The sequence below is a fragment of the Triturus cristatus genome, chromosome 5_2 (genome assembly GCF_964204655.1).
Source record: "Triturus cristatus chromosome 5_2, aTriCri1.1, whole genome shotgun sequence".
Taxonomy (NCBI): Eukaryota; Metazoa; Chordata; class Amphibia; order Caudata; family Salamandridae; genus Triturus; species Triturus cristatus.
The window spans coordinates 494,984,659-495,000,095 of NC_140588.1; the positions used below are offsets into that span (position 1 = coordinate 494,984,659).

Below are 15,437 nucleotides of genomic sequence, written 5' to 3' on the forward strand. Positions count from 1 at the left end.
AAACCTTAACTGGAGCAGCTAATTATGTATGCACCTGGGAAACTTGGCAAGACTGAGGAGGACTTTGAGATGCAAAAGGAGAGTCCTTCAGTAGGGACCCTGTGATGATCCATATCCAAGCAGGGTGAGAGTATTTAGACCCCTGTAACACCAGCGCAAGGGTCTAATGTTATAGAGTTAATTAGTCAACCAGAGCCTGGCCGCTTGTTTTCCCAACACCACCCAATGAACTGGTTTCAAGACTTAGCCCATGGACCTCTATGGGGGAGGGAGCAGGGGCCCTAAGACTTCCCTCCTGAACGCTGGGTGGGTGTCAGCAGACACTGAGAGAGTGTCAGACGGGACTTCCTATCTTTAGGACTGGGCTGGCTACTTTCCATTTGATGACTCCTATGTAGAGTGGTCCAGAAGGTTAGGCATGCTACGCAGATTGCAACTCTGCCCCCGTGCCGTCTCATTTCCCCTGCATGAACAATTCTCAAAGCTCCCCCCCCCCAATGGTGTTATTGAGAGTAGCTTCTTAGATAAGATCCATGTTGCAAAGATATTAACTGAACTGACAGATCACAGGTTTCAATCTTGCCAAGGTCGACCCAGTGTATTATTTTTCTGAGATTGATAAATTGACTACCATCGAAAAGGATGAGAATTGTTTTTATTATTATTCACTAGTGATCAATTCAGCGGGAGGTGTTTGAAAAATAAATATCATATTATATCAATCACATATTTAGTTTGCAGGGTTCAAAAAATAAAGCAGAAAACCCCTCAGCCTTGCACACATACCCCATTTATGAAAGTCATAGTTATATGCCAGCTCCCATGAGTTTACCAGACGTTATATCATCTGCTCACAGGGTGAGCAGAAGTAAATCAACCACAGAGATGGCGTTCTCCTAAGACATGTGTGATCTTCCAGTCCTTAAGCTCCAAGATGGTATGTATAATTATAAATGTACAGTTTCTCAATCTTAAGGGAAGCCCGGCAGCACTAATGCCCTTTCACCAAGAGGACCACACACTCTGTGGTACTTCAGGGCACAATTTGTTCGCCGGGTACATACTGATTCCACAGGGTTCGTTTTCTCCAGAACCTGTAGAGGTGGATACGCGGCTGAAGCCTCAGAAGCCTGGCTCTGGCTCAACGGTAGATCCCGTTGGAACCTTGAGCCCATAATGAGCCGAGCCCTCATGTGGCTTCTACCTGCTACCGTTATGCACAAAGACATAAAATAAAGGCGCAAAAGGAGTAAAAAGTAAAGAAATAGATGCCATGTTGGATGGCCAATTTGTACAAAGTGAAACCAGAAAACCTGGCTCAAACACAGCTTTCCCACTTAACCAATTTCTGTGACCTTAGACAAATATTTTATTTTACTGATCCGCTTTTTTCTTCACTACCATATAGCTAAGCACCTTTAAATATGTGAGTACAGAAGACCAGCAATATAACAACCTATTGTATTTGATTTAATTCAGTTAGTAGTGTATAATCTTGCTCTGTCTATTAGAATCAGGACCACATAAACAATTGTCTTGCCTCTTAGTTCACTAATGGCGTTATTGCCAAGGTGAGGGTGGGGGCAGGAATGATTTTAAGTTCACATTTAAAAACTGTTACCTTTCATAAGTACTTCTCGGTGCAGTGCTTTAATGTCACAGATTAATGTCAAAGCTTTCACATGTTAAAGAAGTACACGTTTTTGAATTGTGAAGAGACTATATCACAATTTACATGATGTTTGTTATATGGTTTACATGGCAAACATTTTCAGGGATCAGCTCATGCATGGACTCCAAGAGCCGACCCTTAACTCGGCTTTGGCTCGGTTCGCCCTGTTAATTTGTTGGCTTGCCCCCATACCTGTATTACAGAGAGTGCCACAGGGGCCCAACCTGTGTGTGATCTGTAACGTAATGCTGGAAGAAAATCACCTGTCTTGGCTTTCTCTCTATCACCAACTTCCTGGTCAGTTGTAAAGGAATAGACTGTGCTCTGAGCCACTAAGTCTTCATTAAAATAATCAGCCAAATTAGCCTAATTTACACGTGATTTTAAGTTTACTCAACCCACCAAACTTCTTTCTAAATTCATGGAACAAAGCTTGTGGAACCTGTTTATTGTAAATGGCCTTTGAGTTTGTGAGGCATATCATCTTAATATGTCCAAAGTGCCACTTGGACTAGTTGCTTTAAATTGTTGATGCAGAACAGACCCCCCAAGATTTCACACTTTCACAATTTGCAAAAACAATTAAGAAATCAGCACTTTTGTAAAAATGCAGCGATTTTAACAAAAGTGCATGCAAAATCTGTTTTTAAAAAACTGCCGTTCATGCTCTCTATTCTGGTTCTGTGCTACTACTGAGCCAGTAAAAAGAGGGTGAGCAACAGGACAGAGGTGTTAAATGCCTCTGCTGCCTGCCTTTGAAATGCACCTTGCCCCCTCCTCAGCAATAGTCTGCGAGCCACCTCACACGTTGGTGTGCCCCCTGCGGACTCACCCCTAACCTCCGACGTCTCCTAATTGATTTTTTACCTCAACCTTCTCTGCTGCCTCCCACCCCTACTGCCCTGCACGCGCATAGGTTGAGTTGAAATTGACACGACATTTACTATTCCAGGCTCTGTGCTGCTGGAGACTCTACAAAGTTACAGACTGTGACATAGCACAGTCTTCAACAGAGCACAAGCCTTTGGTATTTTTGTGGCGGGCACATTCTTTGCCCACCGCAAAAATACAGCAAACTTTGAGTTTTTGGGCCGCAAATTAAGCTTTTCTTTGCCATGAAATTTGCCACCCAAAGCCGTGACATCCTGGGGGGACTGGCAGAAGGTGAGACACATGTTAATGAGTAAAAGCATGGACCTCTGCTCCCAGTACTCGAAAGATTATGATGGATGAGGGATTAGGCAGATGCACAGGAAGACAATATGCTATATCTGGGAAGCCGGAGAAAGAATGCTATATCCATTTTCTATTACTACGGACTTGTATGCCCTGGCCAAACTATTCATGGTCTTGCCTGTGAGTAGAAAATAACTCTCCTGGCTATCACTTCACAAAGGTTTACAGCCAATAGCAGGGAGACTGAGAAAAACAAAGAGGAGGAAGCTGAAGGGAAACTGACTTTACTTTCATTTTGATTACTACTCATAACTTGATGAGCAGCTTCGATAGTGTCATTTTAATGGGAGCTCCACCCCAGCCTTTCACGCTGTAACGGTGAGTGTTCAAAAGGGTTTAACTTAGATGCAATTTCTGCGTTGTAAACCCACATTGAAAATACACAAAATCAGTTTTCACTGTTTCCTCCATATCACAATTTCCAGGGGAAGAAATTACTTGCAGAAATATAGTCACTCTTTTAACATTCCTGATACTGTCACGATGATTAATTACCATCTAAACTCAACACAATAGATAGTACTTTCATGAACAGCCCTAATGGCATTTCTACTGGCATGTTTACATGCATACATTGTTATTTCAGTATATATTTCCTTTCAGTTACACAGCATACTGGCATTCCTAAATTGTGCAAGGATTAGAGGCTTGCTGAAAACCTAGTACACCCTTTAGTCTCTTCAAAAAGAAAGAAAAATATGAAAAATCTAGAAGCAGCCTCCTTACCTAAACCTAAATATTTCATGATTAGCAAATGTGAGTCACATTATGGTAGGGCTCCTGGTTTTATTTTTATTTTTTTAAACATTTATGTCTGTATTTATCCATCTTTATATTTTGACCATCTTATTGGTATTTTTCCATACTTATCTTGTGTTTTGAGAATAAATAGAGTCTTAAAATGGTATATTTCCACATTTATTTTTCTCTTAGACATGCACTCATTCTTGGATTCCTGTCGTATTTTAGCAAATTAAACAGTCACATATCACAAAACACTACACCCACAGGTACCGATTAGTGTTATACTACAAATATATGTTAAACTATGCCTGTATTTAAGGAAATCGAATACATTTATTTAAATCCCCATGCTGTCTATTTTCTCAGCTTTTGCATGGAATTCATGAAAGACAGCATGGAGAGTCTTTCACAACAAGCAAAAATGTCAGTGTTTTCCTGCTTTTAAAAATAAATACTGACAGGTATCACATTGTTTTCTGTCTGTATTTATCTGTAAAAATCAGTAAAAACAGAAAATTGGGAGCCTTAATTATGAATAAGGACTTTAGACAAGAGATACATAATTATGTATTTTGTCTCCTGCTCATTGTCAGGAAGAGCTATCGACTGGTTTTGTAGATTTTATATAGCACATGTGTGCTCTAAAGGCTTTAGAGCGTATTACACATGGTAAAAACAAATTCTGGCACAGGGATATTAAGGGCCTGATGGAGATTCCAGTGGATGGGTTACTCCATCACAAGCGTGACGGATATACCGTCTGCAGTAGTACAAGTGCCACTGAATATGATGTACTTGTAATTTGGCGGATGGGATATTCATCATGTTTGTGACAAACAAAAGCTTCTGCTGAACTATAAATCAAGGCCTTAGTGATTTGTTCAGAAGCACAGGAGTGCCTTTGCCCTGACTCCCTGGTTGCAAAGCTAGCAGGTTTGGCCATTAGGCCACGTCTCCTCCAAGGCCACCCATAAGTTAAACATTTTCTGTGCTTGCCCCTATGAATTTACACTTGCATGTCTACATCATGCACATTGCAATAAAATCTCTGAGATGGTCTGAAGGAGCTTGTTGTTTTGGAAATACAAAAGAATGTGTGTTTAGAGGCCTTAATTTCTAGCTCATCTAGAAAGAAATAGCATTGTAGGCTTAAGGTCTTGGTGTCCATTGGACAGACAACAGTGAAAACTGTGGAACTTCCAGCACCGGTCCAGATCACCCGTATACATGTGCGCTTGTGCTGCTCATTGTGTGTTTACCTGTTGTCATGCAGATTTCAAATACCCTTCCATAAGCCTTAAATCTACCCTTCACTGGTGTACTTTCATGGAAAACGCAGCACATCATGAACCCCGGAGTATAGCCACAAACCCCTATAGCAGATTCGCTTCATGGATCTCTGAGATGTATTCAGCAGAAGGATGTATATACGCATTGGACTGGCCTACTTGTGGCCTACTGGAAAATTTCACATGATATTCAGTCACAATGCATCCAACCCATACTGCTAGAAAAACAAATTGCCACAATCACCAGTGTTGTAGTGTGACATAAACAACACTACTGTAAGGTGTTACTAAATTAACAAGGAGTTATTAATCTAAAAGAAATTCAAAATATGCATGCCAAGATCGTCAAATCATGATGTTTTACAACACGCCCACAGAAGACAAATGAACTTAGGTCAAACACAAACTAGCTTCAAAATCTTCACCCTCATTTACAAAGAAATGCATGTGAGTTCCTTTAACAAATCAAGATTATTAATTATGCATCATTCAAGTATCAACCTATGAATGATTCAAATTCCAAGACCAACAGCCCCTTCTTTCTTCAATTACTCTGCCTTCTGAAGCTCTCCACTGGGTGATAATTTAGCTGTCATATGCAATGCAGGAAATTAAACAAATTTACTCCGGGAACCCAGTATACTGGGTGTCAAGGCGTGGCAATGGGAAGGGGGGGGAGTCACGAGAGACAGAGTAATTTAAAGCAGAGTCTGACATTCAATGTATGCATTCATTTTTTTAAACTGCCCCCAAAAAATGGTAACAAGGAGAAATGTGATAGAAATTCTGGTCTGTTTTACTTAATTGGTCACAAAGAAGCTGGATTTTAGAATGGTTTGTGTGGGTGGCACCTGCTGCAGAAAAATGTGTGTGTCCAGAAATTTTCAATAATAAGGGCAAAATAGCTATGGTGGTTATTGCAGTTCATGAGAGATCTGTGCTTTGTCTAGTCACAGTTTTGACTCATAAAGTAGCATAGAGGGTTAATGTGCCTGTTGCAAAGCACATTGTGTAACATGAAGTTTACAGATTTGAATTTAATGTAGATGGGTAAGCCGGTTACTGCTTTTGACACAGAGACCTTTTTGTTGCTTGCAGTTCATTAGTTGAACTCTTTCTACTTAAGCACAATGAGCTATGAACTGGCATCAAGGAGCTGCATACAAACTGAAAAACATGGATTCTGAAACTTATTGTTTTCTTTTCTCAATCTGTCTTTAGTCCGAGCACCGGAAACCACATGCTCAAATTAGGCACTGGGGCAAAGCCCTCAGCAAATACCATGATGTACAAAACTGAACAAGACGTGTTTTGTGTTTCCTGCTAGTAAAATGTTCCTGATCCAACCTCCTGGAAGTCAGGATTTATGAAGCCTGAATTTTATTTTTTAAATTTGTAAAAGAGAAACTGTTTCATGAACTTAAAATCGACTAGTGTGACATTTTTCAGTTTGCACTGGGCCATATACGAATTCTCTACTCATGATTTGCTTCAGTCAGTAGCTTTACCTAAAAAAGGCTTTGTTTCTGTAGATGACATTCATCTGAAACCAGGTAGAAGGGTCTTTTTTTATAGAAGGTGCTCAAGAAAAATGTGCGCTTAAAAAAACACAAACTATGCATTGAGTCTGCAGAGTCTGGTGGTTAAATTTCTCAGAACATTTGTGAATCTATCACAGTGTATCGTGTTACATTGCAACTAATTTGGTATTGGACTTGTACACATGTGCATTATGCAACTGAATACTTAGGTATCAGATAATTGTTTTCATGATCTTTTATTATATGTTATAGCCCTTAAAACTATGAAATTATTATGAGGTGTTTTGTCAGGAATGAAATGTGTTTGTTATCTTTTCTTCAGTCGTTATGAAGCGAATGATTTACAGAATGAAGTAAATAAAGATTAAGACCGATGACACAAAGAGTTACAGTATAAGCATCTCACGCATGACAGGAGGGAGGGAAAGATAAGATCGAAGGCTACAAATATTGTTGACATTTGGCACTGTGGTACATGTGAAATAACCCCAGTACTACAGGTCCTGCCATGCTATTGCAGCTATTTCCTGACCAAAGTTTGGCTGCCACACCATTCATAATCTGTTTCTCTATGTTTGCACATTCCCTTCCTACACAAATGTGCATCAGGTTTCCTCTTATTTTCAGAAAGTGGAAAGCTCACAATTGGAAATGACCAATTAATTCATCTTGCTCTCTTGCCCAGACAAGAATATTTGAATTGACGTTTCTTATTTTCTTCATACTTCTCTGGTAACACATTACATTTTTAATAGGGTAAACTAAGAAGCTGGCCAGTTTTCCTCACTTGGCACAGGAACTGCAGAGTGCTGTGAACATCCTTCATGCAGTTTGGCCCCTAGACAATTATCACAATAGGGATTCTTAGTAAAATAGTGAAAACAAGTCACAGAAATCGAGTTTTTCTCAGCTACGTTTGCTCTGATTTTTTTTAGAATTTTAAGTACATGTTTTTTAACAGGTGACATTAGGAAAAATGCTGCGGGAGAAGCCAAAAACAGAAACATCCATCTATTGAATATAGCCACGGTCACTGGAATTATGTGGCAGGAGAAGGCAAAATTATGCAACAGGGTTGAGTAAATTATGCGGCATGAAAAGGCACATTATGCGGCATAACGTGGCACGTTCTGTAATAATATTTCTTCATTTATTATTATTTTTAAACAATGTAACACTGTCTGAGCATTGGCTGAATTTCATTTACGCAATTTTAACACTCAAATATAGCAATGAGCAATAAAAAGCTGACCAGCTAAGTTTTGAAAAGGGACTTCCACCATGCGGCAACACATGCTGCTGCATTTTTAGCAACTTTGGAACCATTTGAGGTAGAACAAAAATGTGTTTCTGTTCAAATCTGCAGATAATGTGGCAGATGATGGATTTTATGGCAAATGTGGCAAATTCATAATTAGGTGTTAATTGCTACAGCCGTACAAACGCATAATTTCAGTAGCTCTAAATATAACCATGCACTTTGCATGCGCAACACAGATTTTCAATGTAATGCTAAAAGCACAGCAACAAAGTGTCATAACACAGCAAGAGGTTTTAAGTGTTTGTCATGGCATCTCAAGCTATTATTTCATAATCTCCAATGTGTGCTATGGCTTTTAAAGTGGTTATGAAGAAGATTATTAAAGTGTTAGTTCTTTTTGCAAAGTCATCACGATGCTGACAAAGTGACCACGGTTCTTTCATGGTACTGCAATGTTATTAGGGTTCATGCGAAGTTCCTCCTTCACGTCTGAGACAAATCACTGACCTTCTATTTCTTATCACGTTCCTGGAATGTTTCTGCCTCAAATGCATTGCCTGACTCGCTGCCTTTCAATCCTGACTGGAGCCCTTATCGAAAGGCAGCTAACCTGATAACTGGATGTTGTACAATTTGTTTCCGTCACTTACTTGTGTCCTTGCGCTCCTCGGTCAAGGTTACTGATGTCTAGTATGTCATAAGACCGTGAAATCACCAGAAAAAAGACGACCCTTCACTGACCTGCTCTGGTGTTCTGCATATAATCCAACAAGTGAGCAACAATTTACACGTTTTTTGGAAGTAGACACTGGATTGCGCTATTGTACTAAGTCTCTATATTGTTCCATAGCACTAAGTCCAGTCATTTGTGTGAAACACATCATACTCTTTACAATGAAGAAGACGGGGGTGTAACATTAACTTCTGATATAAAATGAGAGAGTGAGATACCTAACATTGTAACACGCATGACGGAGGCACTGCTCAGCCTTCGGACATCTGCTATGCTCCAGTTAAAAATGTTTATGGGGACCCATAATTTTGCATCATGTTATTGATTGTGCATGATATTCAGACTGTGGCAAATGTGGAAATTCTATCATTTGCCCTCGTCATCGTCTGTCAAAATCCCCCCCACCCCCACCAGGGCTCACCTGCACGGGCCATGGCTGGTACAATGTGTGTAGCACATGGGTAGCAGGAGGACTCCACATGTGAACGAGTGTGAAGCACCAACCTCAGAGGGATCAACCTAGGGTGCACCTGACACAAGATGGAGGGTGAAGACAGCCTCCCAGATGTTGGAGGTCCATTGCCAGCACTCTCATGGTTGGAGGGCTTAGATCCAGACACTGAAGTCAGGAGGTTGGAAATAAGGCCACCCTCGGAAATTCCATGAAGACACTGCTAGAATATCTATAAAAAATGTAGGTGCAATAGGACTTTTGTGCTAGATATCTATATAGAACTTTACACATTTTTACATTTAGCATTTTTGGAAATCATGTCCTGGAATTAATCATATAACAGGAACAAGGGAACCCTACTCACACGGAACAAGGGCAATAAACTTATTATCAAAAGACAGAGGCTCCTGTGGACCCTTAATGAAGTAATCTCAATGTATATGAGCACAATGGCAATATATTGGGTTATAGTGATATTGGAGAGAGAAGGAAGCAAATACACAATAAAATATTTATATAATCCTTGAAAGGAAATACTGTTACAAATTAATACATTTGAACATATAGTTCTGAGTGAAAGGTGTCCCAGTGAAAAACGGAACCTAGAAAATTAGTGACATATATGTGAAATATATACAAGGTTTCCAATGCTTCATATAAACGACCATTTACATATATATGTACAGTATACAGCGCTAGATACAGTGATCAATGCTGGTGAACAATGGTTTGTTTATGCAACTTGTCGACGGCGTTTTGACTATGTGTGCAGTGTAGGGTCTCTTCAGGACCTATGATCGTAGGGACACCTATGAGAAGATGAGGGATAATGTGAGTATGTGGCTCATTTTAAGCAACTAGTATTATGTGGTGGAACTAAGGTTTCGTTTGTATAGTACCTGAAGGGTAATGGACCAGCTCGTGTGGAGGATGTGGCACCATGCAAAGGATAAGAAAGGGATGCTCACATGGGTCCCAGCCGGGAGCTACACACGTGAGAAAAACGAGTAATTAGCATTCAAAAAGTGGGGGTTGGAGGCATGACCTAGTATTGTAACTTGGAACAGACCTGGAACTTACCCCAAGTGTGAGGTGGGTGGTGAGCAGGCTATTACGTGAATGCGCACAATGTAAGGATCCACGTGTGTGGAAGATGGCACGATCAAAGCGCTGTCAAGACGGGTCTGTAGAGAGGGGGAGGGAGCATGCGCATTGGTAATAGTACGGGGACACTTGTAATGGGATGAACATATATTTAATAAAGGCTCAGTGCTTACCGAGTTCCGATTCTGAGTGCATGCATGGAAGCAGGCTTCTTCCTTCTGTCGTCAATCACGATGAGGCCATACTTTTTTCATACTTGGAAGGATTGCCACAGGCTGCAGTTGATTCATTCTCCATAAGAGGTAAGTGGGCACACGCCCTGTGCTTGAATGCTGTCAGCTCGGTGCTATATCACGTTTTCCCCAAGCGCACATTTTTAGGTCTCGCCTGACCCAGCGCATGCGCTGGTCTGGCGAGACTTATTGAGAGGGCTCCAAAAAGTGCTACCAGGCCAGCCTAGAGCTACAGTGCATGAGCGCGGGCGCGCGTGCCGCGCTTTACCGCGATTACTTTCACTTTCGCGGCCGCAGGGCCGCTTTGATGTTTGATCGTGATCGCTATCACTTTCCCTTTCCTGGCCGCACGGCCGCTTGGCATAGCCAATAGGTCTCGCTTTTGGGACCTTATAAGTATTTAGTTATGAAAGTATTGCATGGCTAAACACTTATAAGGTCCCAAAGGCGAGACCTATTGGCTACGCCAATGCTTGTTTTAAATACATTGACCTCTTCTTTTAGACACCAAAGTGAGAATATTCTCACCCATCATATGAAAAAAGTAATTTCACTTTTGGGAGCTACCTAAAGGTCATGTAGTTTCATTAGCATATCAGCAGCACTCACAACACCTTTAAAGAACTTTTTTGATGTGTGCTTTGAAGGACTGGGCAGCACCCTATAAAAAGTGTACCCTCTCAGCAGCCTCCCCAGTTGCTTCTCTGTGTGACTGCACAAGGGTGCCAATGAACAACCATTGACAAGGTGGTTGATCCTAGAGGGAGATTAGGGTCCTCTCACCCTCTCAACTCCTGCTTTAGGCCATGTTGGGGTAGTGCAGCTTGGGGACCTCCTCTAGGGTAGTCTTCAATCTGCAATCCAGGTGTGATGTTACCTGCACCCTGGGCCATGGGAGTTCTCTAATCTACAGGGTTCAAACAGCATGTACATTTGACTATGCTTCCTGTGTAGATAAACTCATGAATAATGTGCGCTTGGAATGTCTAGCATTACAGAAGCAGCGCTTTGATGCTTAATGGCACTGAAATACTGCAATGAAGACACTTGGGGGTCAAACCTGACAACCTGTCCATTTTTGTGAAGGGTTTTGGACTAACGTGTATTCTACAATATAGATCATGATCCATTGGCAGCATGCTTGAAATTCACTTCTCCGCGTACTAACCAAACTGAAGTCTGCGCAATGTGATGCCATTCCTCTCTACAGCATATATAGTGTCACTCTCTCCATGTATGTATGGGCTGTTAGAGTGTGTACAGAGTTTATACAAAGCAAAGGCTTGCACTGGTGCAAACAACTGAGCAAAAACAATGTGCACTAAAATTGCTGCTTGTGTAAATAAATAAAGGAGTAAACCAGTATTTCTCCTATCCAAGTCTGGACCAGAATATATAATCCTTTGCACCTAAAAGAAAACTTTTGTCAAACAGGGTTGTCCACTAGTACATAGGTTGCAAAAATGGTGCATTTCGATTATCTAAGTATTGACCCTTCAACAAAACCCCTTTCCTCTATTCCTAGATGCATAGCAACAGAATGGTGCAAAATAGATTGAATCCATTTTTGAACCTGCACAAAATATTTGTGTGATGTGGTGCTGTGGAGTTTTGTCATGTATATACACTTTGCATCAGCAGGGTTCTCCATGGATATTTTGGGAACAGCCTAGAACAGTAGTACAAACAAGCAAAATGTACCTTTACAACGCTCACAGCAGGCTCCCCTCTGCTTCACTACCAGTGCACAATCCTTCGAGATCACTGGACACCTCTCTCGTTTGCACGTCACTTCCTGATTCTACAAAATGAAAAAGGAGAGGAAATGTGCATTAGGACTTGACACTTTGTAGATTAAAAGATGGCGGTCTTTCTCACCCATATAATTTGATCACAAATTACTGTTCCCCAGTCTCTAATTAATGGTGATTTCCACCCAGCTTTAATGTCTGGTAAAAGAGATATTCTTTTTTGCAAAGATTATTAAAAACTCAAGCTACTTAAAAACATATCTGCACATTATACAGTAGATATTATAATACAATGCAAGGGGGCGGTTGTCTGAAGTATGACCCACTCTGCCAATGATGAATCATATCACTGAAATTAATTGGAGCTAGATGGCGCGGAGCAAGATGAAATAATGAAATATGAGAGTCTGAGATTGTGTGGAACATTCTTCCAGGCTTTTACATGAAAAATAATTCATACTTTCAAAATGAGAATTGAACAACTTCATCAGGGATCAATTTAAGGTAATACATCTGCAACCAGAATCTTGTTCGAAGCGTTCCATATACAGAATTTCAGAGAAATGTAATGTTTTATACACATACATATTTGTTAGCCCCGTTCATAGCAGTACATTTCTTCCTGTTAGTAAGAGAGACGGCGTAGTGATAAATTAAGAAAACACAACACGTTTCTACACTAAAAGTATACTGATTCCAGCTTCTAAGATCCAGTATTAGGCGTTTTTCACTAATTAAGAGCTGTTCTAAACATGGCTTATATATTTTAAAATTATTAGGTGGAATTAGTTATTGTGGCTGTGCAAAGCATGCAGCTTGATTCAGACAGCAGTTTATTTTGGGGTCAGTCAATTAATGCTAACTCAGATGGAACAATCTGTTCAGAAAACGCATGCTTTTCCAGAACATGAGACAACATTTGTTGATGTTTAATATTCAGAATGAGCAAACAATACCACAAATCCCAGTTTCTGGAAAGAAAAACATATATATTAAGTAGGGTAGTTTTTAAATTAAAGATAATAGCATTCCAAAGTCCATAAAATTGGAATCAAAACACATGGTATATGATTAAAACAATATATATTAAACATATAATTTCCTAAGGAGTGTATGTCCTCGATAAAAGTAAACAAAGTATAAAGAGTTCTAATCACCGCTACCTGAGCCGTATTACAGAGAATGCCCGGGGCGCAACGGGCATACGCGCCTGCTTTGTGCGCCCCCTGGACACTTAGGTATTACAGAAGGGGCCACAGACACTTGTGCGGCCCATTCTGTAATACAGATAGTGCTCGTACACATGTAGTGCCGGCGTTATCACTAGAAGACATTCCCTCATTTGCATGGGGACGTGGCTCAATGCAAATGAGGGAATCACTTTGCCTCTGCACTCATGCCCTAGTATGGATGCGGGCGCAGAGGCAAACATCCGCCAGAAAAATATGATACACTTTCAGTGTGCCTCCTTAAGGCAGCCGTCCGGAGGGGAGAAAGGGGGTCCTATCTATGGAGCCCTCAGATATCCCCTTGCAGGTTGGTGAAATGACTCACTGCACCTGCCTACAAGGGGATCCCTTCCCTCTCTTGAAAGTGCAGGTCGTGCCTCCTGCACTGTGAAACAAGGAGTGTCTTTGAAGCAGTCGCACTGTATTTCACTTGAATGCGCTGCCCTCAGGGCAGCACAAGTTTGCAGTTACCATGAGTGCAGCGCATTCACCATAATAGGGCGAACTTTCCCTGTTTACACCCAACGTACTTGTTTTAGGGTGCACCGTGGTGCAAACAGAGTAAGTGCACCCTTATGGTAGTATAGGCACAGGTTTTTCTCTTGTTGTGTCATTAATTCAAGGCCCTTAATACAAGTGAACTAGATAATTCTGACCGCTCTTTGCCTAGAGATCGGTATTTAGTGTATTGCAAAGTTTACTGCACCTTAGCACTCCTGGGTGCAATAAAGTCTGCACCCCTGCAATTTTCAACAATTACATGTCAGCAAGTTAAATTATACATAAAACATAGACTGAAGAACATACACAGTAAATACCAGGATTTGCAGATTTTGGTTGGAAAGCACCATTGACCACAGGTTAGGCCCCATTTTGAATGGCAAAACGTATAATTAGATGTAATTATAGGGGACAAATTCTGGACCATGGGGTATTCAATTTCACCAAATGCAATAATTCTCTGATTGCCCTACATGTCACTCTTAATCATGGCCTAAGTATATAAATGGAAATGGTAGAATGAATGTTTTTAAGAAAACCAAGCTTGGTGATATTTGCATAGCATTGAGGTATCCCATCTGCCACCTTTTGGGCCTGACCACAAAATTTGAACAAGCACCATCTGAAAATGTACAGCAGTATCTAAGGCCCTCTGCAGTAATGACTTTCAAGACAAGATATATGCGCAGTGTTGAGTTTGAGGGCCAAATATCAACTAGGCCATTCGCATAGGATTTGTCAACACGTGGTCATGCTTTTCAGGTTTTGGATAATGAAAATAATCAATTTTTGTGAATGATTGCATTTTTTCAAGAGATACTTTCAGCAGATTGAGATACATAGGCATGCAATGATATAGTTTTGACTTAATTAATGCCTCAACCACCAGCTTTTGATGAGCAATTTTGAGATTTGAGCGGACCTTGGACAGGGCATAGTGATTTGAACACATCCTGCATGCCTGGTTCAAAGGTCAATTCAAAGGTCATTTGATTATGAAAAATGCCACCCAAATTCTCTACTTCTTCCATTGGAGTTGCTGGCTGCCCCATTTGTGTCATAAGTTACTGCGGCAAATCAGTATCCACCATGCTAGCCAACAACAGAACATAGATTTACCACAGCTGAGTCACAAGCAATCAATGTTCACCCAGCTCTTGTCCACTAAAAAGCAGCCTGTCACTTTAGACACCTTGTCTATAACTTGCGCATGCTCACTTGGATCTAGGTATCATCATCATAAATATGATCGGAGATAATATAGTTGCATATTTTGACACAATAATCTCTTCAAAGCAACAGTAGACATCATTTGATTCATTGCATCAGAGCCACAAAAAAAAAATAATAATAATACTTTACAGCCAGCCCAAACTGAGTAATGGGCACCAGTGCACCAAGCAGAATGGAGTAAATGGCAACGTCCTTAGGCACACACATTCATATACATAGTGCTCTAAATAACATGATCTCACCAGCCATTATCCATTATTATCCATAACTGAATAATATATATTTGCCTTTTCTAACCTTACCTGCAAATATCAAAGATGACTTATTTGTCAACAATATGAAACGCAATCAAAAAAATGTCAACAGACCACGTTGACTGTAGACCATGAGAATTCCAGAACCTTAAAGGAAGCTCAGATTTCAAAAGCGATAGGAACCATAGACGTTGTAGAAACA

General features: G+C 40.6%; 1 protein-coding gene across 1 annotated transcript in view; it reads right to left on the reverse strand.

Moving 5' to 3' along the window:
• The window catches only part of BMPER (BMP binding endothelial regulator), a 448,094-nt gene that overhangs the window by 296,717 nt on the left and 135,940 nt on the right, over nucleotides 1-15,437 (reverse strand). Inside the window, exon 3 of the mRNA XM_085607488.1 lies at nucleotides 11,969-12,068. Within this exon, the coding sequence (XP_085463614.1) occupies nucleotides 11,969-12,068 (100 nt within the window). The remainder of the gene's footprint in view (nucleotides 1-11,968; nucleotides 12,069-15,437) is intronic.